This window comes from Carcharhinus amblyrhynchos, chromosome 9 (assembly GCF_965287045.1).
Source record: "Carcharhinus amblyrhynchos chromosome 9, sCarAmb.v2.hapA, whole genome shotgun sequence".
Lineage (NCBI taxonomy): Eukaryota > Metazoa > Chordata > Chondrichthyes > Carcharhiniformes > Carcharhinidae > Carcharhinus > Carcharhinus amblyrhynchos.
The window spans coordinates 15,262,953-15,290,642 of NC_137332.1; the positions used below are offsets into that span (position 1 = coordinate 15,262,953).

The window sequence follows — 27,690 nt, forward strand, 5'->3', positions numbered from 1 at the left end:
GGAACTCTTGGGTGGTCCTAATTTTTTCGAAAGTATTTATGCAATGTGAAATTTAAGTGCTTAATTTCAGAGTGACCTTGTGATGGTCTATTCATCTGAAGATATCTTGCACACAGGTTCTTAGGAAACAGATCCCAGAGAATCTCTATACGAGTTACCACTCTCAGTTATGAATGTCTTTGAATGAAGTGAAAGCTAACATTGGGTATATTGGGGGAGGAGGGTGGAAGTGGGTAGGACTGGCTTGGATTGTCAACACTCCAGATTAGCTAAGAATCTTTCGGAACTGATGTCGATCTGTTCAGCATTTCTACTAGCAGTCCTGGATAAAAGTACTTCTAACTAGTGGTTCATGCCTGCATGTTGCTATAGGCCAGAGCTACACTCTGCATGCACTTCTATTGATAGATAAAACTAAATCCCTCAATAGTTGCTCAAAAATCAACCGCCAAAACCTATTTCAAAAAGCTGAAGTCTATGAGTAAGAATCGCAGCTGGCATTATGGGACAATATCTTACAGCAGCATGAAGTTTCAGCCATTAGGAAAAGAGAGAGGCATTCCAAGTCTTTATTTTTCATTCCTCACCTTCAGTCGCCCCAAACTCTATTCTTATCTGCCGAAAGACGATACTGATTTGATTTTGTAAAACAAATTATGGTTCTACTTGTGTTTTGCTTTGATAGCAATCCAGTCTGATGCAAGAGGCTCTTGCTCTGTCTGTTGGGGAGTGCTGGTGGCCTGTATTAAGAAGTTAATTGTACTTCTTGGGGTGATTCAATTGCATTTATGCTTGGGAAGGATGAAATGAAATTCATCAGTTGATATTCAGCACTGCTTATGGTAAATTGTGGCATTTGGTAAAGTGGTATTTCCTTGAATCAATGTGATGATCCTTGTATTGTAAGATGTTGATTCTTCCCAAGAATTTTTTTAAAAAAGTCTTTTTTGTTTCATGTACAGGGTTAATTATTTTCATAAGGAACCTTCAAGGAGACAGTAGTGGGAAAACAAACCTGTAGCTGTTTTTTGTAGTAAAATGTTTACAAAATCTTCTGCTGTTTCTCACAAAGTTCCAGGAAAACAATGGAAGAGCAACAGTGCAAACATTTATTAAAGTATTAGTGTTAAAAGGAAAGAGTGACCAGAATTTGAGTAGTAAGTAGGGTTGTTAATTCTTCTGGAATGGCCAGGAGTCTACTGGAATCAACATCAATCTTCCACTGGCCAAATCAGTCCTATAATTTGTCATCAGCAGGCAGCCAAGAAGGAGATGAAATGACAGCTGCCATCATGAGGCATTGCCACACCGTGACGTAACATCCAGTCTAGCACCCACTATCAAATTCAAACTTTAAACCAAAACAAAAGGCAGTATTGGCTGGGATTTTAGTGGGATGCAGTGGGTTTGGTGGGATTTGAATTTCACAAGGAATCAACATAAGAACATAAGAAATAGGAGTAGGAGTAGGCCATCTAGCCCTTCGAGCCTGCCCCGCCATTCAATAAGATCATGGCTGATCTGTCGTGTCTCAGTTCCACATTCCCGCCCTCTCCCCATAACCCTTAATCCCCTCTCTTATCAAAAACCCATCAACCCGCGTCTTAAAAATATTTAGCGAGGCAGCCTCCACCTCTTCAACGGGCAGAGAATTCCAGAGATTCACCACCCTTTGAGTGAAGAAGTTCTTCCTCAACTCCGTTCTAAACTGCCCCCCCCTTTATCTTGAAGCTGTGCCCCCTAGTCCTACTGTCCTTTCTGAGCGGGAAGAGTCTCTCCACCTCTATCCTATCCATCCCATTCATCATCTTATATGTCTCAATGAGATCTCCCCTCATTCTTCTAAACTCTAACGAGTACAAGCCTAGTTTATTCAGCCTCTCCTCATAGCTCAACCCCCTCAACTCTGGTATCAGCCTAGTAAACCTCCTCTGCACTCCCTCCAAGGCCAAAATATCCTTGCGTAAGTACGGCGCCCAAAACTGCACACAGTACTCCAGCTGCAGCCTCACCAATGCCCTATACAGCTGCAGCAAGACCTCCCTACTTTTATATTCAATCCCCCTCGCTATGAAGGCCAGCATCCCATTCGCCTTCCTGACCACTTGCTGCACCTGCAAGCTGGGTTTTTGCGACTCATGCACAAGGACCCCGAGGTCCCTCTGCACCGTCGCCTGCTGCAGTTTTTCGCCACATAAGTAATAGTCCTTCCTACCATTATTCCTACCAAAGTGGACCACCTCGCACTTGCCAACATTAAATTCCATTTGCCAGTTCCTGGCCCATTCGTCCAGCCTATCTAGATCCTTCTGCAGACTCTCCACACCCTCTGCGCAATTTGCCGTTCCAGCAATCTTGGTGTCATCAGCAAATTTCGACACCATACACTCGGTTCCTTCCTCCAGATCATCTATATAAATGGTAAATAGCTGAGGCCCCAGCACCGATCCCTGGGGCACTCCACTCGTCACCAACCGCCAATCTGAATAGCACCCATTGACCCCCACTCTCTGCCTCCTATTTGACAACCAGTCCTCTATCCACGCTAACACCCTACCCCCAGCTCCATGCCCCCTTACCTTCTGCAATAACCTCTTGTGAGGTACCTTGTCAAATGCCTTCTGAAAATCAAGAAAGACCACATCCACCGGCTCTCCTCTATCCATCACCCTAGACACATCCTCATAGAACTCCAGTAAATTTGTCAGACATGACTTCCCCTTAACGAAACCGTGCTGCGTCTGCTCTATCAAGCAATTCCCCTCAAGATGCCTCGCTATTTCCTCCTTGATGACGGATTCTAACATTTTACCTACAACAGACGTTAAACTAACCGGCCTATAATTCCCTGCCTTTTGCCTGGCACCCTTCTTAAACAACGGCGTAACATTAGCCGCTTTCCAATCTTCCGGCACTTCCCCAGAATCCAGTGACGTATGGAAAATAACCACCAAGGCATCCACTATCACCTCCGCCATTTCTTTCAGAACCCTCGGATGCATTCCATCCGGTCCTGGGGACTTGTCCACAATCAGCCCCTCCAGTCTGTCAAGCACCACCTCTCTAGTAACAATAATGTCATTGAGACCCTCCAGTCCTACCACCTTTCCATCTCTAACACCCGGCAAATTATTCACGTCCTCCTCCGTGAAGACCGAAACGAAAGCATGAGCAATGAGCATTACTCTAAGTGCGATGCGGTAAGGAGGTATTCGAAACACTTCAGTTCACTAAAAATAGAGAAGGGGAGAGAAAAAAATTGTTTGCAATTTTAGCAGCTTTTAATATTCTAGTTTGAAACCATGGCTTCGGATCTTGACATTGAGCCTCTTAAGAGTGAGCAAAACCTTTTGTCCTATAAACTTTAATCACTATTCATCCTTGCTGCAAATTCATCCCATTTACCTAATTAAAGTTGGCTTATTTTCCTCTCTTGTGCTGTCTCAGAACCTGCCAGCTTTCCATGACATCACTTGCACTGACTTCTCCTGGAATATGTCCAGCCAGGGTTGGCAGTCCTGGTGGTATGTTTTGTGCAGCCTGCAGAAGATTTTTAAATAATTTATCGATTCTAAAGAAGGTCATCTTGAAGGTGGAAATGTAATCAAATATCCCATCACCAGTTATTGCATGATCAAGATCACATAAGCAAACCCCTAGGAATACATCCAACAGCATTTGGAAACCCTCAAGCTGACAGAAGTCTACCAGTGAGATATCCCAGGAAGTTGGGCTGAGATCATAGTAGGGTCAAAACAGTGGGTAGAAGAAATCTACTGTTATAAATCGGGAAAATCCAGGCCATACAATATATGGCATGCGTATGTATAAAAATATAAGAATGTTCTAAATTTCTGAATATTTCTGTAATTTCTTTCAGTTTGACACAACAGCCACAGTAGTTATCATGACAAGGACTCAAACAAAGGAGAAGTACACACAGATGTTAGATGGAACACATACCATAGAAAGCAGGTATTTTAATGAGTATGATTCATTTAAACCACAAATACAGAAACCATTCAGAAAATGATTTGAAAGGAGAAATAATTTTAAATAAAGTGCTACTCCAGGTTGAAACACATTAATTTTTGTACACACTTTTCTGTAGCTCACACGCAGAGACACTGGACAGATGAATAATCAAACCTTTTCATCATAGAATCCTACAGTGCAGAATAAGGCCATTTGACCCATTGAGCCTGCACTGACAACGATTCTACTCTGGCCCTATCCCCACATATTTTCCTTAAGGGATGACACTAACACGAAGGGGCATTTTAGCCTGGCCAATCAACCTCACCCACATATCGTTGGAATGTGGGAGGAAACCCACACAGACATGGGGAGAATGTGCAAACTCCACACAGTCACCCAAGGCCGGAATAGAACCCGGGTCCCTGATGCTGTGAGGTAGCAGTGGTAACCACTATGCCACCGTGCTGCCCTATATTTTGTGTGGTTCAGTTTTTTGGGGCAAAGCCTTGCCAGGAGTTTGGACATGTTAAGGATAGTAGGGAATGAAAAGCGGAAATATTCCTGAGTTGATTTAAAGTCTAAGAGTACTTATTTTTAGACAAGATTTCAGTTGGTGGTAATTGTGGTCAATGAACTATTCATGATTTGTTTTCAGCTCCACTGAGTTTTAACTTAGCATCAACAATAAATTAAACAAGTCAATCACCAGAAACAAGAAATAATCAGAACTAAGCATCTGTGCAACATAGGTAACTTTAACTATATAATATGACATTGACAGAACTGATAGGAAAATGATTCATTACATCAAAATAAATTTTAAAAATCCCAGATTAACTGTTAGATAGCAGTCACAGTGATGGAACAAACATAGCCTAGAATGCCTCAATGTGGTTTTGTGGTTATGTATACTCTCCTGAAATAAAATAACCTATGTAAAACTTTATACAAAATATGTAAATGTTTTACTGAAGTCAAGGGGATCGTAAAAGATTGTATTCAACCATCAAGTAAGGAGAGCAATATTAGGAGGTGAAATAGCTGAGTGAATCAGAATTAAAAATGGCAAAGATGTTACAGATTCTGAGCCTTAAACCTCCTTGATGACCCTTTGTCAGCACTTCAGCCACAACAGTTTTTGAACCACTCATTTATTTGTCCTATGCCAATTACCTGATGAAGGGGCAGCGCTCCGAAAGCTATTGCTACCAAATAAACCTGTTGGACTTTAACCTGGTATTGTGAGACTTCTTACTGTGCTCACATAGTTCAATTTGCATGTGGTTCTGGGAATAATTCAGAAATTATTATTTTTGAGATCATACTTAATTTGCTGCCCAGCTCCTCAAATTGTCTATGCAGAACCTCCTTCCTCATCCTGCCTACGTCACTGGTATCTGCATAGACCACAATCACTGCACCCTCTATCTCCTAGTACAAGTTCCTCTCTGGCCCTGAGCAAATATCCCGAATCCTGGCATCGAGCAGGCAAGATAGATACCTGGGCTCTCGCTCCTTGCTACAGAGAACAGATCTGAGTGCCTCCTGATACAAAGTGCCCAGGTAACTGATATGTCATTTGATTTGATTTATTTTTGTCACATGTATTAACATACAGTGAAAAGTATTGTTACTTGCACGCTAAATAGACAAAGCATACCACTCATAGACAAGGAAATGAGACAGTGCAGAATGTAGTGTTACAGTCATAGCTAGGGTGTAGAGAAAAATCAACTTAATGCAAGATAGGTCCATTGAAAAGTCTGACAGCAGCAGGGAAGAATCTTTTTTCAGTTGGTACATGACCTCAGACTTTTGTATCTTTTACCCGATGGAAGGTGGAAGAGAGAACGTCCAGGGTGTGTAGGGTCTGTAATTGTGCTGGCTGCTTTGCCGAGGCAGCAGGAAGTGTAGACAGAGTCAATGGATGGGAGACTGGTTTGCATGATGGATTGGGCTCTATTCATGACCTTTTGTAGTTCCTTGCAGTCTTGGGCAGAGCAGGAGCCATACCAAGCTGTGCTACAACCAGAAAGAATGCTTTCTATGATGCATCTGTAAAACTTGGTGAGAGTTGTAGATGGCATGCTAAATTTCCATAATCTTCTGAGAAAGTAGAGGCATTGGTGGGCTGTCTTAACTATAGTGTCAGCATGTCGGGATCAGAACAGGTGGTTGGTGATCTGGACACTTAAAAATGTGAAGCTCTCAACCCTTTCTACTTCGTCCCCATTGATGTAGACGGGGCGTGTTCTCCTTTACGCTTCCTGAAGTCGATGACAATCTCCTTCGTTTTGTTGACATTGAGGGAGAGATTATTGTTGCTGCACCAGTTCACCAGGTTCTCTATCTCATTCCCGTGCTCTGTCTTGTCATTGTTTGAGATCCTACCCACTACGGTGGTGTCGTCAGCAAACTTGAAAATCGAATTGGAGAGGAATTTGGTCACACAGTCATAGGTATATAAGGAATATAGTAGGGGATTGAGAACACAACACTGCAACACTGTGGGCACTGATGTTGAGGATGATCGTGGAGGAGGTGTTGTTGCCTATCCTTACTGACTGTGGTCTGTGAGTTAGGAAGTTCAGGATCCAGTGGCAAAGGGAGATGCCGAGGCCCAGGCCATGGAGTTTGGAGATGAGTTTCGTGGGAAAAATAGTGTTGAAGGCTGAGCTGTAGTCAATAAATAGGTATCTGAGATAGGTGTCCTTGTTATCTAAGTGTTTCATGGTTGAGTGCAGGGCCAGGGAGATGGTGTCTGCTGTGGACTTGTTGCAGCTGTAGGCAAACTGTAGTGAATCCAGGTAGTTCAGGAGACTGGAATTGATTCATGCCATGATTAGCCTTCTGAAGCACTTCATAATGATGGACGTCAGAGCCACTGGCCAATAGTCTCCTCATTTCAGCCTCCAGCTCAATGACTCTAACTAAAGCTCTTCAAGTTGCAGACACTTACTGCAGATGTGCTTGCCCGGGTAACATTGATATCCATGAGCTCCTGCATACTGCAGCCTTGACACATCGCCTGTCCATCTTTGTGTTTTAATTATTACTTAATTGTTTTATTCAATTATTATTTTCTTTTATTAATCTTATCATAAATTCTTGGACTATTTCAGACCGTAGGAAGAGAACCAAGTTTAGTCACTCACCTGATATTCACTCCTTTCAGCTTGGCGGCACAGTGGTTACCATTGCTGTCTCAGAGCGCTAAGAACCAGGTTTCAATTCCAGCCTTGGATGACTGTCTATGGGAGTCTGCACATTCTCCCCGTGTCCGCCTGTGTGGGTTTCCTCTGGGTGCTCTAATTTCCTCCCTCAATTTAAAGATGTGTGGGTTAGGTTGGTTAGTCATGCTAAATTGTCCCTTAGTGTCCCAAGATATATGGGTCTGGGGAATTCACATGGTAAATATGTGGCGTTACAAGGACAGGGCCTGATAAAGATGCTCTGTTGGAGAGTCGGTGCAGATTCGATGAGCCAAATGGTCTCCTTCTGCACAGTAGGGATTCTATGATTCCCCTGTAGTCGAGCAAGAACCAATTCCTACAGAGTGAAAATGTTAGAAAAAAAAAGGAATAACACTTTTCTCAGCTCACCAAACTCTCATACTCTATTGAGAGTTTGACCAGTGCTGGTCAAACTGAAAATGTCTGAATTTGTAAGTTGTCAGCAAAGGGACTAGCTGAGTCTAGATGCAGCAAAGATCGGTTCAAGCCAGTTTCTTTAATTAATTATTTCAGCTGCTGGCGGTGAATAGCCCCTACCTCCCTGCTTAGGCCTCTGGAATTTAAACTGTTCTTGCAGTTACACAGCACTTGCCATTAATCTTGCAGCATCTAATTGTTTCTCAAACAAGTCCAAGGACAGAATTTTGCCCTCCCCATGTCAAGGCTATCATACCTTGTTCCATACTGATTCTAGGACTTAGAATTTGGGGACTGCTATAGTCCTTGCAATGGCCACTATTCATGTTGACCCTGTTGGGATTACAGATCTGCCAGCCAATCAGTTTGGCCAACAGCTGTCTGACATGGACTGTCTCCCATGAAAGAGAGCGAAAGGCTAATCTCCAGCCAATTAATGAACATAAGAACATAAGAAATAGGAGCAGGAGTAGGCCGTCTAGCCCTTCAAGCCTGCCCCGCCATTCAATAAGATCATGGCTGATCTGTCGTGTCTCAGTTCCACATTCCCGCCCTCTCCCCATAACCCTTAATCCCCTCGCTTATCAAAAACCCATCAACCCGCGTCTTAAAAATATTTAGCGAGGCAGCCTCCACCACCTCAACGGGCAGAGAATTCCAGAGATTCACCACCCTTTGAGTGAAGAAGTTCCTCCTCAACTCCGTTCTAAACCGCCCCCCCTTTATCTTGAGGCTGTGCCCTCTAGTCCTACTGCCCTTTCTGAGCGGGAAGAGTCTCTCCACCTCTATCCTATCCATCCCATTCATCATCTTATATGTCTCAATGAGATCTCCCCTCATTCTTCTAAACTCTAACGAGTACAAGCCTAGTTTATTCAGCCTCTCCTCAAAGCTCAACCCCCTCAACTCCGGTATCAGCCTAGTAAACCTCCTCTGCACTCCCTCCAAGGCCAAAATATCCTTGCGTAAGTACGGCGACCAAAACTGCACACAGTACTCCAGCTGCGGCCTCACCAATGCCCTATACAGCCGCAGCAAGACCTCCCTACTTTTATATTCAATCCCCCTCGCTATGAAGTGACCAGGTGGAAACCTTGTCACCTGTAAAATTCTGATCAAAGGCTCTTCCTCTATGGCGAATTTTATGTCATGTATTGATCACGGAATTTTTTTCCTTACCATTTACCTACTTGATTGTCTCCTAATTCCACTCCCATACTTGAATTTTAAGTTATATTCTGGGTTAAACTTATATTACCTTAATAAACTGCTATACGTCTATAAGAGGAATTTCAGAGTAACTTCATTGCAGAGTTAATGTAAACTTTACTTATGATTAATAAATAAATAAATTTTAAGATCAACTCGGTATTCCATACTGAAAAACCCTAGCTTATCTGTCTTCCTTTTCAATTCAGACTTGGATTAGTCATTTCCAATGATATACTGCCTCTAGCCTAAAACCTTCTTCACATATAAGACCTCCATGTAATTAGTCCTGGCTCATGCTCACTTCCTACCCACTAGATGGGAGAATAGTCCACACAGCTTTTTGTGTTTCCTCTCTGACTATAAGCAATGCCACCAAAACCTCTCTTATCTAATAAATGAGAAATAAATAAGGAGAAGAAATGCAATGTAATCGGGCAATGTGCTGTTGCAATGGTTTCATAAACCAGTGTTTGCCATAGTGGAGTGATTTGTTAAAAGTGAAATCTTGTAGTTGCTAACTTCCAACTATTTCATTGTGCGAAAGACCCATTGGAGACTAGGTACCTTAATGGAGGGATTGAACAAATAACAAAAGACAAATGGAAAGTGGACAGAAGGCTGAGATACTGTTGGTGGTTGAATGTCACTTGCAAATTTGTATATTTTGGTAACCCATTGTGTATCTATCTTGTGGTTTTAGATTTCCTGAATAAAACTAATAAATAAAAAATATTTCCAGAGGAAATTTATTTTATCTGAAGCGTTAGATAACAATGTGAATTTTTGAAGTCTCACATTTCTTCTCTTGGTAGTTTGCACAAGCATCTTGTTGAACATTTGAATGCAGAGATAATACTGAACACCATCACTGATGTCAATGTTGCTTTGGAGTGGATACGATCAACATTTCTTTACATAAGAGCTCTTAAAAATCCAAACCACTATGGTAAGAATGAATGCTTCCTAACTGTGGCACATTAGATTACATTGGATTTGTGTGTGTGTGTGTATGTCTAAGTTTATTCACTAGTGTCATAAGTCGGCTTATGTTAACATTGCAATGAAGTTACTATGAAAATCCCCTAGTTGCCACACTCCAGCACCTGTTTGGATAAACTGAGGGAGAACTTAGCATGGCCAATGCCCTTAACCAGCACTGTGGTTAAGACTGTGGGAGAAAACCAGAACATCTGGAGGAAACCCATGCAACCATGGGGCGAACATGCAGACTCTGCATAGACAGTGACCCAAGCCGGGAATCGAACCTGGGACCCTGGTGCTGAGAGGCAGCAGTGCTAACCACTGTGCCATGGTGCCACCCCAGATCATGAATCTGGATTAGGTGTTCATAACTAACCCAGATGCAAGAGATTAAATTTCTGTTTCTGCCTGTTGTCGTGATCCAGTACACAATGGAAAATCTCAACCTAATTTGTCATGGATATAAAGAAATTTTCCAGAATGCAGAAAAGCAATAAAAATGCTAGTTGCGAGAAATGGAAGAGATAATTTTGATAGAAAGGAGATATTATTCTGAAGTTGCAATTGATCTACTTCAAGATAGTAAGCAGGAACCTTTATTTTCATCCAGCCCATGGTAAACTGGATCTGGGACCATCAAAAGGAGATGCATGACATGGAAGAGTATTCCATATCACCATACTATTGACTCTGACCATGATGAGCACAAAAAAATTGTCAAAAATATAAATTCTTCCTCATCTATTGGGCCAATAAACATAATTTGGAATTTTTCACACTCCTGTCAAGCAATGGCTTTGTATACAGTGAAGTAGGGGCGATTCATATAACTAGAATCAAACTGAAGGCTGAATTCATTTCAGAAGTGATAACATTTTATTTTTAATAATACATTAATATAGTTGTTAAAGTAACAGATCAATAAATCTCAAATTAATACATACAACTAATGTATAACTAAGATTAATCCCAATAAATTTTAATGATGTTCTCCTAGTTATTAACCCTGTTCCAGTTGGGATGATTTAAGGTTTCCTATAGCCGTCATGGAGTTATGGATTGGACCTGCCTTCAGGCAGAGGACTAAAAAGTAGTTAATAACTGTGATACATAGTAGAGTAAGCGGAATGGCTGACTCTTCTTATGATCCATGATCCTATTCCTTATGACATACATAGAAAATTAATAACTAATATTTAAAATGATCAAGAAATGTAATGATTTTAAACGTAATCTCTATTTTTTTCTGAGGTTTTGCTACTGGACTTGATAGAGCTGGAATTGAAGCAAAGTTGCAAGGTATTTATGTTTTTAATAAAAGCAAAAGACTGCGGATGCTGGAATCTGAAACAAAAACAGAAAATGTTGGAAAATCTCAGCAGGTCTGACAGCATCTTTGGGGAGAGAACAGAGCCAACGTTGAGTCTGGATAACCCTTTGTCAGAGCTGACAGCAAAGAGAATTAGCAGAGATTTATACTGAGGGCGGGGAAGGGAATGTAAATGAGGATACAGAAGGCTGAGAAGGTGCTAAAAGTGTCCATTAAGTGATCAGAGTGTGTGAATGGCGAACAGAGGTACAGATTGTTAAAGGACTGCCAGAGGAATGTGGCAGTTGCCCTGAAGGGAGGAGGGGACAAAAATGAAACCTAGAATGGAAAGTGGAAAAATGGAGGTGAGAAAGAAGGATGATGAAATGAATGAATGAGATGAAACAAAATGAATTAAAATAAATGGAAATGGGGTGAAGGTGGAGGAGAGAGTTCACGCTCTGAAATTGTTGAACTCAATGTTCAGTCCAGAGGGCTGTAAAGTGCCCAATCAGAAGATGAAGTGCTGTTCCCCCAGTTTGCATTAGGGTTCGCTGGAACGTTGCAAAAGGCCAAGGATGGACACGTGGACAGGAGACAAGCTGGTGTATTGAAGTGGCAAGCCACAGGAAGATCTGGGTCCTGCTTGCAGATGGATCGTTATGTTAATTTTGATCCTTTTTAATTGAAACATGTTATAGCGGTCTTTTTACCAATTTGAAATATTTGAAACAAGTATCACTTGCAAGGGTGTAAAACTGACCAGATTGGATCAACAGCCTGTTATACCTGCCCAATTCTTCTTTTCCTTTCCATTCAAGTCAGAGTTCTGCCCATAGATCTGTAATTCCTTAAATAACAATTAAGAAATGTAGCTTGGTTTTCAGAAATTCTGTGATTTGACGTAATTTAGTGCTGACATTTAATTCGTTGATAGGAAGTAAAATTAGTCATTTTATATGTAAGTGATTTAAAAAAAAAGATTCATGTTGTAACTGGTTTTGTTGTGGTTTGTTGATACATGTAGCAGCCTTGGCTCAATGGTAGCACTTGTGCCATTGAGTCAGAATATGCATTCAAGTCCCACTCCAGAGATTTGAATACCTAACCTGGTTGACACTTCAGTGCAGTAGTGAGGAAGTTGTGCTTCCTACACTACAACAATGACTGTTATTTAAAGGTACTTCATTGGCTGTAAAGTGCTTTGGGACATCCTGAGATCATGAAGGGAAGTATATAAAAGCAAGTCTTTTCTTAAATATCACAATAGCCAACTGTGTCATTTCCTGGCACTATGCAGGAGGCTAAAATACACAACAACTTCTGTTTTTTCCATCATGAGAGGAGATTGGCCTAGGTTTAAGCTTTGTATGCACCAGAAATACATATTGGAAAATTCCATAGTACCATGTGTTCATTCATTCTGAAGCCATTTGGTGAAGCAGAAAACAATCACCCAGTTTTTACCTAATACTAGATTTATTACAGAATGTAACATTACAACTGTAACCTAGATAGGCTGGAAAATCGGGCAGAGAAATGGCAGATGGAATTTAATCCAGATAAATGCAAAGTGATGCATTTTGGTAGAACTAATGTAGGGGAAAGCTATACAATAAATGGCGGAACCATATGTTTAGACACACAGAGGGACCTGGGTGTGCAGGTCTACAGATCCTTAAAGGTAGCCACACAGGTGGAGAAGGTGGCGAAGAAGGCATATGGAATGCTTGTCTTTATAGGATGGGGCATAGAGCATAAAAGTTGGTGTATGATGTTGCAGCTATATAGAACGTTGGTTAGGCCACATTTGGAATACTGCATCCAGTTCTGGTTGCCACGCTACCAGAAGGATGTGGAGACTTTGGAGAGAGTACAGAAAAGGTTCACCATGATATTGCCTGGTATGGAGGGTCTTAGCTATGAGGAGAGATTGGGTAAACTGGGGTTGTTCTCTCTGGAAAGACGGAGGATGAGGGGCGACCTGGGCCACAGGTTCAAGGTGAGGGAGGCAAGGTTTAACACGGATGTCAGAGGGATGTATTTTACACAGAGGGTGGTGGGGGCCTGGAATGCACTGCCGAGCAAGGTGGTAGAGGCAGACACGCTGGGATCATTTAAGACTTACCTGGATAGCCACACGAACAGACTGGGAGTGGAGGGATACAAACGAATAGTCTAGTTGGAAGCATGAGTAGCGCAGGTTTGGAGGGCCAAAGGGCCTGTTTCCTGTGCTGTTTTGTTTTTTGTCCTTTGTTTTAACCAATACCCAATGCCTCAGAATTCCCTCTTTATATGAGCTCAAGGAGTTTATTCAATGAATACTGTTCTTAACATTAATATTACAGTAAATATACCATGAACAGCACTCCCATGATTTTCCAACCATTGGTGTTTTCAGAGTAGTAATCATTTTCATCCTGTCAGCAAAATCCAGATCTTGCACAAGAAAGCTATTCCAACTCCACAGCTTCTCATTTAGCTTTGTTCCTGTGCCAGATCAAATATGATTTCAGATAGATACTGCAATTACATTGTAGAATACATTTTCCTGGGTATGCGCTTAGACAAACTGGATCACCTACCTGCAGTAAATATTCCTTTCAGAAGCGTGGTTGTGCAGGTGGTACTGGCATGATACGCTAGTAAAATGTGATTTAAAAATTCTTTCATAGAGCAACTTTACCATAAGTACAAACCAATTTCATTTCCGATCAACTCCACAATGATGTGGGGAAGTTTTTCTTGGGTCTGTACTTGAGCACACTGGATTTCTTCAATTTGAATGAGATTTTAAAATCTTCTGTATGTTCCTCAAAAGTAACCTTCACATTTTTCCTCCATTTAAATTAACAAATGGGAAATTCAGTGGATTCTTCTCCTAGGCTTGTGTGCATAAGCCACACCTAATTTTCCAGTATTTGCTCTCCACATCTGTGTTTTAAGTGAGTGACCTCTTGTTTTTAAACAGTGACCCATAGTTCTTGATTTTCTCACAAAAGAAAACATCCTCTCCACATCCACCCTGTCAAGACCCCTTAGGATATTAAGATCATAAGATATAACAGCAGAATTAAGCCATTCAGCCCATTGAGTCATTCAGTCATGGTGGATAAGTTTCTCAACCTCATTCTCTCACTTTTTCCTTGTAACTTTTGATCCCCTTACCAATCAAGAACCTATTGTTGTCTTAAATACACTCAATGACCTGGCCTCCACAGCCTTCTGTGACAATGAGTTCCATATATTCACCACCTTCTGTCTGAAGAAATTCTTCCTTATCTTGGTTCTAAAGGATCGTCCTTTTACTCTGAAGCTGTGCCCTCAGATCCTAGTTTCTTCTATTAATGGAAACAGAGGATATTGGCCAACATGGAGCAAAATTGATCTCAGGTGACTGATTCAAACACGGTGTGGGATCAACACCTGCATTTGATGCTGGCATCAAATTCCCATCCCAAGAAACAAAAGATCCTGCCCACTATTTTCATTGTTCTGGGATTTGAACTCTTAAACTCTGGATTGTTAATCTAGTACCATAACTAAAGTACTACTCTGCGTTCTTGTCGGAGTATTAAGGGGGTCCCACAGAATTTGCAGTAGAGATAAATATTCCATTGGATACTATATCAAAAAATTAATGGGACTATGCCCACATCTTTTAGGAAATTTATCCCCATTTATACCTTTTCTAGTGTTTTCCCATAATATCATCCTGAAATTCACCATGCCATAGCACTGTACACGTCTTCATATGTACAAATGTGTCTCAGACTAATACTAGATTAATACTGTAATCAGCCTAGCTGAACATGCTCAAAGTATTATACTGAAGCCAAACATGTTTTATGCTCTTGTTTGTGAGATTAACAATCCAAATAGTACAGTAAAGAGTACGATACAAGTAGAGGTTTCAATCAACTTGTCTCTTACTTTTCTAAATCCCAGCGAACACAAGCGTAACATGTCAAATCATTCCTCAAAAGACAATCTGCCTGATCCAGATATTAGTCTCGTAAACCTTCTGTGAACTGCTTCCAATGCAATTGCATCTTCCTCAAGTAAGGAGACCAATACTGTACACAATACTCAGGATGTGGTCTCAACAATGCCCTGTATAGATGAAGTATACCCTCTGTACTTTTGTAATCAGTTTTCCTTGAAATAAATGGGAACATTCAATTAGCTTTCCTAATTACTTGCTGTACCTGTATATTAACCATATTTTTTATTAGTGTCACAAGTAGGCTTACATTAACACTGCCATGGATTTTAGTAAGGCGTTCGATAAGGTTCACCATGGTAGGCTTCTGCAGAAAATGCAGATGTATGGGATTGTGGGTAATCTAGGAAGTTGGATCAGGAATTGGCTATTAGATAGGAGACAGAGGGTGGTGGTGGATGGTAAATATTCATCATGGAGTACAGTTACGAGTGGTGTGCCTCAGGGATCTGTTTTGGGGCCACTGTTGTTTGTAATTTTTATTAATGATCTGGATGAGGGTATAGTTGGGTGGATTAGTAAATTTGCTGATGACACCAAAATTGGAGGTGTGGTAGATTGTGAGGAAGGGTGTCATAGTCTGCAGGGAGACTTAGATAGGTTGCAGAGCTGGGCCGAGAGGTGGCGGATGGAATTTAATGCGGAGAAGTGTGAGGTAATTCACTTTGGTAGGAGCAACAGATGTGTCGAGTATAGGGCTAACGGGAGGACTTTGAATAGTGTGGATGAACAGAGGGATCTAGGTGTGTGTGTACATAGATCCCTGAAAGTTGGGAATCAAGTAGATAAGGTTGTTAAGAAGGCGTACGGTGTCTTGGCGTTTATTGGTAGGGGGATTGAATTTAGGAGTCGCAGTGTAATGTTGCAACTGTACACTACTCTAGTGCGGCCGCACTTGGAGTACTGTGTGCAGTTCTGGTCCCCGCATTACAAGAAGGATGTGGAGGCGTTGGAGAGGGTGCAGAGGAGGTTTACTAGGATGTTGCCTGGTATGGTGGGGAGGTCCTATGAGGAGAGACTGAGGGATTTAGGGTTGTTTTTCGTTGGAAAGAAGGCGGCTAAGAGGGGATCTTATTGAAACATATAAGATGATTAGAGGTTTAGATAGGGTGGATAGTGATAGCCTTTTTCCTCGGATGGAGAAAGCTAGCACGAGGGGGCATGGCTTTAAATTAAGGGGGGGTAGCTACAGGACGGATGTCAGGGGTAGGTTCTTTACCCAGCGGGTGGTGAGGGATTGGAATGCCCTGCCTGCTGCGGTTGTAAATGCGTCTAGTTTGGGGGCGTTTAAGAGATCTCTGGATAGGTTTATGGACGAAAAGGGATTGGTATAGGCTAGTGGGTCATTGTTTTTGTAACTGGTCGGCGCAACATCGTGGGCCGAAGGGCCTGTTCTGCGCTGTAATGTTCTATGTTCTATGTTCTATGAAATTATTGTGAAAATCCCCTAGTTGCCTGATTGGGTACACTGAGGGAGAATTTAACTTGGTCAATGCACCTAATCAGCACATCTTTCAGATGTGGGAGGAAACCCATGCAGACACAGGGAAAATATGCAGACTCTGCACAGACAGTCACCCAAGCCAGGAATTGAATCATGGTCATTGGCGCTGTGAGGCAGCAGTGCTAAGGGGTGATTCACTCACCAGGACATCCAGATCCCTCTGCCTCTCAGAGCTTTGCAATCTCTCATTATTTAGATAATGTGATTCTTTTTCATCTCTCTGCCAAAATGGACAATTTCACATTGTTCCATTTTCCCGACATTCGCCTACTCACTGAACCTATCTCTATCTCTTTGCGACCTCATTATGTCTTCTTCATAACTTACTTTCCTACCTATCTTTGTCATTAGCAAATTTAACTGAATGCCCCTCTACACACTGCCATTGCCTCGATAGCCCTGGTGCCAACTCCCATAACACTTTGCTCCTACCTCCTCTATTCCAACTCACCCTAATATCCTTGAACAGTTCCTTAACAACTTTGATACTTCTTAGGTAATTTTTACATGTTTGACACTTCCAGGATAACCCTGACAGCTGGACAACAACTTACCATTTCCTTGACAGCTGGATACCTCACTTAGAGTTTGACAGTTTCAATGAATCTTTTGCATAAACAATGCATAATCATATTCATTTTTAAACACTCCAAAGAGTGATTTACCTCTCCCAAAGGGATACCTGCCCTCCCCAATGGGCTGGGTTTCCAGAAAGACCCACCAAGTTCAGACCCCCTGTTACTGTTCTATCTGCGCAATCTGGATTCCACGCTCCTATTCTTCCAAAATCCAACTTCATTTGAGGCAGCTGGTGACTTAAATAGCTAGCTGCCTCCATGATTCGCCCATGCACAAACCCTGGTCCAACTCCAGTCCCGCCCCTGCAAAGATGGGAAATGTTGGTCTTGGGGTCCGGCTTCAGAATTTTCAGCCATTTTTGACATTTTCACAGTGACGGAGAGCCTTTCCGTCATGGTAAACATCCGGGCTTTTGTTGACATCAGTGATGAACTTGAAGTGCAAATTTACAATGAGCTAATGCTACAGCTTTCCTTTAACTGTATCTTCCATATGTGTTGATACATTCCAGTATCCATACTGTGAACTGTAATTGTCTGCCTTATAACTTCTCCTGTGTGACATCCAAGGCGTGTTTACAGTAGAAGCTAACGTCATGTGCGGACGTTTCACTCCTGCCCTGAAACTAGAGTGAGCTTATGATTTGTTGTTTCTGAATGCACTTTTACTGTGGAACTTGCTCACCAGGAGGACAAACATGACAGAAAAATTGGGTCGATTTCTACTCTAATTTTTAAGCTGTGGATGTGGAAATTAATGTGCGGAAAATCTTGGGTAGGTCAAGGTGGATGGCATAAAGATGTGTTTGGATTGGGCAGGGCTGTACCTGAGTGTGCTGATATGGTCATTGGATTTCTGGGGCCACTATTACAAAGATAGTTTTGAAAGCTGAGCTGAGATCCATCGTGAAAATAGTTCATTTATAAGATGTTACAAGCTGAAGATGTGTAATAAAAAGTCTTTATTACCAAACAGAATTATGCTTGAAGAATTTACACGCATTGTCTTCTATTGGTTTGATAAAAATGGATGAAGAGATCAATTTCAAGCCTACAGGTGAAAATATCTTTACATAAATTCTCTAAATCTTTCTGCTTTAAGTTACAAATGTTATAACAGTATTGATTATGTAATATGTTAACTCTTTCCTTTATGTTTAATAGAGACTGGGAGGCTAATGGCTCGTTATTGCATTGCTTTTGATACAATGAAGCTTTTCTACTTGGTGACTGGAACTGAGACTTTAGTTGAACTGGTAATTTGATAATCGCTATTTCGTTCGATAGGGTAGCACTGTGGTTGTGCCACTGGACTAGGAATCCAGAGGTTGAACTAATAATCCGGAGACAAGAGTTCAGGTCCTACCATTGCGCTTGGGAATTTAAATTCAGTGAATTAAATAAATATGGAATAAAAAGCTAGTGCCAGCAGTGGTAACTATGAAACTCCTGGAGTATCGTAAAAACACAACTGGTTCATTAACGTTCTTTAGGAAGGAAACCTCTCATCCTTACACACACTGTCCTGTATGTGACTCTGAATCCTTGGCAATGTGATTAACTCTTAACTGCTCTCTGAAATGGCCCACCAAGTCTGGAAAAATAACTGACCCCTTTTTTCATCTGTTAATATAAATGGAGGAAAATTGTGTTGCTTCTTTCATAGGTACATACTCCAATTTGCAAGATTTAAAAAACAGTATTTGCATCTAGACAATCTAGCCTGAAAATAAGGTGTTTCTTATCATCTTCAGCTAGAAGTGCTAGTAGATGATCCATCTTGGCAGCCTCCTGACGATCTTAGCATCACAGATGCCACTCTTCAGTCAATTTGATTCATTTAACGTGATATCAAGAAATGACCAGATACTCTATATAGCGAAGGCAATGGGCCCTGATAAGATTTTGAAGACTTGTGCTCCAGAACTAGCTATGCCCCCAGCCAAGCTGTTTTAATACAGCTACAACACTGGCATCTTGCCAGCAATGTTGAAAATTGCCCAGACATGTTCTGTCCACGAAAAGGCAGGACAAATCCAACCTGATTAAGTATTGCCCCATCAGCCTACTGTTGGACATCAGCAAAGTGATAGCCCTGCTCCTAACACGTTCTATCAAGTGGCAGTTATTTAACAGAAAACTGTGCACTGATGCCCAGTTTGATTACACCAGGGCCACTCAGCTGCTGATTTCGCTATAGCTTTGCTCCAAACATGGACAAAGGAGCTGAACTCAAGAGGCAAGATGAGGGTGACTGCTCTTGGTGTCAAGCCACATTTTACCAAGTGTGGCATCAAGGACTCCTAGTGAAACTGGAATTAATGGGAATTAGGGGCAAGCTCTCTGCTGGTTGGAGTCATACCTAGCAAAAAGGAAGATGGTTGTGGTTGTTGAAAGCCAGTCATCTCAGTGCCAGACGTCACTGTAGGAGTTCTCCAGGGTAGTGTCCTAAGCCCAACCATCTTCAGCCGCTACATCAATGAACTTCCCTCCATCATAAGGTCAGAAGTGGGGATATTCGTTGATGATTGCACAATGTTCAGCATCACTCTTTACTCCTTAGATACTGGAGCGGTCTTCGTCCATATGCAGCAAGACCTGGATACATTCACACTTGCGCTGATGAGATCCCAGCTAAAGTTACTATTGGACAAGTCAGATCCCATGGTGAAGCCTGGCTTGTTAAATGCTAACTTTTGTTTCTTGTTTTGAAATATAGAAAGCAGCTACTGAACAGTCGTAGGAGTCATAAACATTTATTAAACAACGAAAGAAGAATTTAAATACACTTCTTCAACCCAGATATATACACTTTTATAAGGAAAACATAATGTTCAGAGTAGGTGCACAGTCTATGTAAACCAACAGGCAAAATATATTCGGACACTCCACAGCTTTCTGTGGCATGAATTCCATAAATATACTACCCTCTGGCTGAAGAAATTCTACCTCATCCCGGTTTTAAAGGGTTGTCCCTTTACCTTGAGGCTGTGCCCTCGGATGCTAGCCTCTCCTACTAATGGAAACACCTTCAATGAGATCCCCCTCATTCTTCTAAACTCCATCGAGTACAGACTCAAAGTCCTCGAATGCTCCTCATACGTCAAGCTTTGCATTCCCGGGATCATTCTTGCTCCTTTGGAGCATTTCCAAGGCCAGCACACCCTTCCTTAGATATGGGGCCCAAAATTGCTCACAATACTCCAAATGTGGTCTGACAGAACCTTATAAATCCTCAGCAGTACATCCCTGCTTTTATATTCTAGTTCTCTCAAAACGAATGTTAACATTGCATTTGCCAACTCAACCTGCAAGTTAACCTTAGGAGAATCCTGAACTAGGACTCCCAAGTCCTTTTAAGCTTCCGATTTCTGAATTCTCTCCATTTAGAAAATAATCTATGCCTCTATTCTTTCTACCAAACTGCATAACCTCACACTTTCCCACATTGTATTCCATCTGCCACTTCTTTGTTTGCTGTCCAAGTCCTTCTGCAGCCTTCTCAATACCACCACCCTCCACCTATCTTTGTTATCGGCAAACTTAGCCACAATGCCCTCTGTCTTTCATCTAGAACTTGATCTTGATCTGCTAGTCAATAACACAATCGTTGATCTGTATTTAAACTCCATTTACCTGCATTTATATGGCTCATTTGAATATCACAAATTTAATTTGATGAAGCTCTCTTTTAGTTATTGTTGTTAGTGTATTTTTTGAGCCAAACTGATTCCCATGGAATGAGCCAAATTAAATGTTAAAAATTAAATGTTTTCAGCTGCAATTAACATTTGGCTTGGATATATAATAAAAGTTTATTTCTGATTGTATTTAATATCTCACATTATACTTGGTATAATAGGTCACATTAATCAGCAACTGCAAAGAATTTACTGATATTCAACTAAGGGTAAATGAGAAGAAGATTCTTAACACATTGAACAAAGATAAGAACAGAATTACTATCAGGTAATGCTTGTCACGTTATTTGGAATTGCAAGGTGTTTACAGATATGCTGCCAACAGTAAATGACATAAAAATTATTTTTAACACTAACTAGAGACAGAAATTACTACAAGATAATGTTGGCCACGCATACTTTAAAGATACTTAGAATGCATATTACCTTTCCTTATGAAGCAACCTTTTAACAACTCACAGGAAAGTATTTTAAGAACATAATAAGAACATAAGAAATAGGAGCAGGAGTAGGCCATCTAGCCCTTCGAGCCTGCCCCGTCATTCAATAAGATCATGGCTGATCTGTCGTGGCTCAGTTCCACATTCCCGCCCTCTCCCCATAACCCTTAATCCCCTCTCTTATCAAAAACCCATCAACCCGCGTCTTAAAAATATTTAGCGAGGCAGCCTCCACCACTTCAACGGGCAGAGAATTCCAGAGACTCACCACCCTTTGAGTGAAGAAGTTCCTTCTCAACTCCGTTCTAAACCGCCCCCCTTTTATCTTGAGGCTGTGCCCCCTAGTCCTACCATCCTTTCTGAGCGGGAAGAGTCTCTCCACCTCTATCCTATCCATCCCATTCATCATCTTATACGTCTCAATGAGATCTCCCCTCATTCTTCTAAACTCTAATGAGTACAAGCCTAGTTTATTCAGCCTCTCCTCATAGCTCAATCCCCTCAACTCTGGTATCAGCCTAGTAAACCTCCTCTGCACTCCCTCCAAGGCCAAAATATCCTTGCGTAAGTACGGCGCCCAAAACTGCACACAGTACTCCAGCTGCGGCCTCACCAACGCCCTATACAGCCGCAGCAAGACCTCCCTACTTTTATATTCAATCCCCCTCGCTATGAAGGCCAGCATCCCATTCGCCTTCCTGACCATGAGTTATTTATTTATAACTGCTTCATTAGTGTCTGTAGCTAAGCTAATTTTGTAATGTTTTGTTAGTTTGCCACCTTAAATCTCAGATTTTCAGGTAACACAAAACTTGGAAGTGTAATGAAGAGTGAGAATAGCGACAGATTTCAAGAGACCATAGACAGGCCGAGGAAGTGTGTGGTCACATGGCACAAGGTTGTGCTAGGGAGAATGAAGAGAGACCATTCAGATTAACTGAGGATCTGAGAGAGAGAGAGAAAGAGACTATGGGATGTTTGTGCACACTCTTTGAAAGTGACAGAACAGGTTAACAAAGTAATTACTAAAGCATATGAAATGCTAGGCATTATAAACAGGCATGGAGTACAAAAGCCAAAAGGTCGTTCTTAACCTATGTAAACACTAATTCAGCTGTAGCTGGAGTATTGTATCCAATTCTGACCATCTAATTTTAGCAAGGACTTGAAGGCATTGGTTCGAGCATGGAAAAATTTCACTTAGAATGGTTCCAAAGATGGAGAATTATGTTTGCATAAATAGCTTGGAGAAGCTGGGGTTGCTCTTAGAACAAAGAAGACTAAGTGGAGATTTGATAGCAGTGTTTAAAATCATGAAGGATTTCGATAGAGTTTATTTAGAGAAACTTTTTCCAGTGGTTGAAGGCTTAGTAACAGAGGGGACAGACCTAAGGTGAGTGGCAAAAGAACCAGAGGTAACTTGAGGAAAAAAACTTCTTGTGCAATGTCTACTTAAAAATGGGTTCAGTAGAAGCTTTCAATAAGAAACTGGATTAATATTCAAAAGAGAAAAAGAAATCAAGGAATATGAGGAATAAGCAGACTAACTGGATTACTCTTCTAAAGAGCAGACTCAGTGGACTGAAGAGCCTCTGTGCTGTTGTACTATTCTATGATTGTGTAAGGATGATTTTTCACAGGTGAAGTTCTAACAGATGATGTGAATGTGGATTACCTTCACAGCAGTTGGTTTTCATAATGCAGTTATATCTGGGAAAAATAATTCCTGATGCCCATTTTTCTGGCTTAGAGCTGAATCTCCAGGTGAATTTGAAAAAAAAACTATGTAATTAAGACTTTACAAGCTTTGGGAACATGCCATTTGGTACTTATTACAAACTCCTAAAAATTAATCTGACACATATTGCAAAGTTTGGATCTCTAAGTTCTTTGATATATGACTGAACCTTGGAAACAGAAAAATGTATAATCAGCTGCATATTGTGTTCCATATGAACTTGTCTGAAGTCTATTGCTGGCTATTTTGTTAAATGGTGTTTTGTAATTTTACCATAGCTTTCTATTATGAACTTAAAACTATAATGGAAACTGCTGCTAAGTGTGAAGAAAGTGGTAAGGGTTCTGTGATCTGATGGAAGTGACATACTGGAAAAAAAAGTACTCATCACAATGTTGCCACAATGTACTAAACTTTATATTGTCAAAGCCAAAACATTGATTCCTCAAAGTGTCAGGTTTGAACCCAGCAGCATATGCAATCTGCTGTGCTGAAACTAATGGGCAAGAGAGCCACAAATATTGATCCTCCTGCATCACCAGGATACGATTGATATCCTACAGATGCCAATCGTGACCCAGGGGGCAGTACATCAGTCATGGAAGGTAACAATCAGCCCATTGGGATGCCAATGCCGGATGTACTAGTACAGTTGGTGGGGCTGGAGATTGGGAAGAATTGGAAGGGTGGGAGGAGCAGTATCTGATGGCAGCCTGCATTGTTGATATGGAATCACAAGGAGGACCCCTACTGCACTAGCTCCACACGCAAGTAAGTAAATTTACCTTTTTGTTGGCTATGTCCAGTTATCACTTCAAAGTCCACTGGTTTTGCTGCTGTATGCCTTAGAAAAGTGTCTGCAGCATGCATCTCACATCAGTTGCAAACCTATTTTGGATATGGATCTGAAGTAGATGTTAGGCCAGCTATTGTCTCTTTCAGCTGGGCATGCTCCATTACTAAATATTGTCTGCTCTGGCACAGAAAGAATGAATACAGGATGATGAGAACCTGAAGATTATTCACCAAATAAACAAGCAATGGACAATCCACTTTTTAGAATATAATTAGAGGTTTTGATTATAAGATATTAATAGACAAATCCTGTTTAACTAACTAGATTGAATTTTTTGATAAGGTAACAAAGTGGGTTGATGAAGTTGACTGAGTGACAGGAGACAGAGTAGTGGCGAGTGATTGTTTCTTCAGAATGAGGGAAGGTATTAGAGTAGTTTTCATGCGAGGAACCACTGCCTTTCTTAATATGTAATAATGAACCAAACTTGGGGTGAGAGGGAACAATTTTAAAATTTGTAGGCAACACAAAATTTGGAAATATGGTGAACTGTGTGGAGATTATTGATAGCAGAAGACTTCAAGAGGACATAGGCTGATAGAATGGATGGGCAGGTCACAAGTGCAATTTAATGTAGAGAAATATGAAGGGATATATTTTAGGAGGATGAATAATAGATGATATAATAAAAGATACAATTCTACAGTGAGTGCAAGAGCAAAGATCAAGGTGTATGTGTGCACGAATTGTTGAAAGTGGCGTTGCAGGTTTAGGTAGTGATTTTAAATCGCATACAAGATTCTGGGCTTTTATAAATAGCGGCATAAAGTACAAAAAGAAGGGAGTAATGATGAACCTTTAGGAAACACTAGTTTGGTCCCAACTGAAGTATCAAGTTGTTTAAAAAGTTTAATTGTTAGTGTCACAAGTAGGCTTACATTAACACTTCAAAGAAGTTACTGTGAAAATCCCCTAGTCGCCACACTCCAGCACCTGTTTGGGTACTGAGGGAGAATTTAGCATGGCCAATACACCTAACAAGCATGTCTTTTAGACTGTGGGAAGGAACTGGAGCACCCGGAGGAAACCCATACAGACATGAGGAGGATGTGCAGACTCAGCACAGACAGTGACCTAAGCCAGGAATCGAACCCTGGCACTGTGAGGCAGCAGTGCTAACCACTGTGCTGCCATGTCTTCCATGGGCACCGCACTTAAGGGAAGGATGTTAAGGTTTCAGAGAGTGCAGTAAATGGATCCAGAGAAGAGGGACTGCAGTTATGTGGATAGATTGCAGGAGCTGGGATTGTTCTCTTCAGTGAAGAGAATGTTTAGAGCAGATTTGACAGAGATGCTTGTAATCATGAGGGGTCTGGAGAGAACATTTTGGGAGAAACTGTTCCTGTTGGCAGAAGGGTTGAGAACTAGAGGACACCAATTTAAAGTTTTTGAGAAAAGAAGCAAGAGTGAAATGAGAAAATGTTTTACCCAGTGTATGATTAGAATCCAGTGCTAGAGAGAGTGTGGCGGAGGCAGATTCAGTTATGAGTTTCAAAAGGCAATCGGATAAGCAGCTGATGAGAAATGATTTGCAGGGCTACAGGGAAAGGCTAGGGAGTGGGTTCATTTGACTAGCTCTTGCAGAGAGCTAGCGAGGAACTGATGTGCCAAGTGGTGCATCCTCTGCTGACACCATTCTATGCTTCTGTAACAGTATGCAGTCATATTTCCCCTATGATAGATTGACATTTTATAACTTAAAAAACTGACTGTCCCATGATTGTATTGATCTTTCCTCTGATTCAATTAACACAGGTTCCCTATGGAAGGAAAGATTAAAACAAATGAAATGAAGGTGAATTGGTGAGCGAGTTTACATTCACAATATTTATCTAACAAGCAACTTGGCCATAATGGTTAGATTTAGGTGTAGATAATTTGCTGAATTACTTGTATCTGATGCTAACAATGCATGGTTTACAATTTTAAAATTACCAGTTAAGACGTCAGCTCACAGTTGTCAAATATGCAATGTCAGATTTGTAACATAACTAGATCTTGTGTCAGAATATATGTACTGGATTTAATACATGGCAGTTTCCTGGTAAAATCTTCTTGGCAAGTTAATTTCCCATCTGCCGATGGCAGAATGAAGTAATGACCCACTAGATTAAGCAGATTCAGAGCAATTTATTCAGTTACAATATTACTGAAAGCTGAACACACTATGAATGGGGCAGTTTGGTGCCTGCCTAATGGGCAGGCTACTAATTATGCTGAAGGCTAGCCACTCTCCCAAAAAAAGTTTTTTTGATGCCTTAACTGCAATGTTTTTAAAGGTTACATGACAACAAGACACAATATTTTTCAAAATATTCAGGGGTCCAAATTCCAAGTAGCATTCTTTCCACTGGCTGAATGTAATATATAGGTCCTCTACCAGTCCTCTACTAGATTCTCAGCTGTATCTGTTCTGACACAACTATCTTTTGTTTGGAATTGATTACTTTTCTCTCCAACCATGCCACTGCCTCGATCCCTCAATTTTTACCCTACCTCCACATTGTTAAAGCCACCTTGTTAACAAGCCAATTGACCCAGATAATACATTGTCCATGCCATAATATCATTGGCGTTGGCAAGCAGGGGGGAAGTAAAGGCTGTTACTATATTCTGGGGATGTCCTTTGCACATCGGGAGTACCTCCCTAAAGCTAATACTTGCCCCTTCCTTTCTATTTGCCTCCTCTCCAAAATGCAACCTGTCACCCTATCACAGACACTCAGTTTGAGTTCTGCCAGGGTCACTCAGTCTTGAATTTACAACCTTGCTTCAAACATAGGTGAAAGAGCTGAATGGCAAATTGGAGGTGAAGATGACTGCCCTTAGCATCAAGGCAGCATTTGACAGAATGTGGCATCAAGGAGATGCAAAACTAGCAAAACTGGAGTCAATGGGAATCGGGGGAAAACCCTCCACTTGTTGGAGTCATGCCTGGCACAAAGAAAATGGTTGTGGTGATTGGAGGTCAATCATCTCAGCTCCAGGACATCACTGCACGAGTTCTTTAGAGTAGTGTCTGAAGCGCAACCATGTTGAGCTGCTCCATCATGACCTTCCTTCTTTCGCAAATGATTGTGCAATGTTCAGTACCATTCATGACTCCTCAGATACTGAAGCAGTTCTTGTATAAAGGCAGCAAGACTTGGACAATATCCAGGCTTGGGTTAATAAATGGCAAGTAACATTCATGCCGTATCGTTGCCAGGCAATTGCCATCTCCAACAAAAGAGAATCTAACCATTACCCCTTGACATTCAATGGCAGTGTCATCACTGAATTCTCCCCAACATCCTGTGGGTTACTACTGACTAGAAACTGAACTGGACTAGCCATATAAATACTGTGGCTACCTGAACAGGTCAAAGGCTAGGAATCCTGTGGTGAGTAACACTTCCTAACCCCTGCCAAAGCTGTCCATCATCTATAAGGCACTTTCCAGGAGTGTGATGGAATACTGTCCACTTGCCTGGATGTTTACAGCTTCAACTACATTCAAGAAGCACAACACCATGCAGGACAAAATAGCTCACTTAATTGCTACCCCTTCCACAAACGTTCAATCACAACACCTTTGAAGTAGCTGTGTGTACCACCTACAAGATGCACTGCAGGAATTCATTAAGGTTCCTTAGGGAGCATCTTCCAAACCCATAGCCATTGCTAATCATAGAAACCCTACAGTACAGAAAGAGGCTATTTGGCCCATCGAATCTGCACCGATCACAATCCCACCCAGG

The 27,690-nt window shown here is 41.3% G+C and overlaps 1 protein-coding gene across 1 annotated transcript in view; it reads left to right on the plus strand.

Moving 5' to 3' along the window:
• Nucleotides 1-27,690, plus strand: part of hfm1 (helicase for meiosis 1) — a 126,688-nt gene that overhangs the window by 54,380 nt on the left and 44,618 nt on the right. The window contains exons 17-23 of the mRNA XM_080196461.1: nucleotides 3,881-3,975; nucleotides 9,653-9,786; nucleotides 11,073-11,120; nucleotides 18,192-18,272; nucleotides 18,380-18,471; nucleotides 21,078-21,184; nucleotides 25,706-25,753. Coding sequence (XP_080052587.1) covers nucleotides 3,881-3,975; nucleotides 9,653-9,786; nucleotides 11,073-11,120; nucleotides 18,192-18,272; nucleotides 18,380-18,471; nucleotides 21,078-21,184; nucleotides 25,706-25,753 — 605 coding nt within the window. The remainder of the gene's footprint in view (nucleotides 1-3,880; nucleotides 3,976-9,652; nucleotides 9,787-11,072; nucleotides 11,121-18,191; nucleotides 18,273-18,379; nucleotides 18,472-21,077; nucleotides 21,185-25,705; nucleotides 25,754-27,690) is intronic.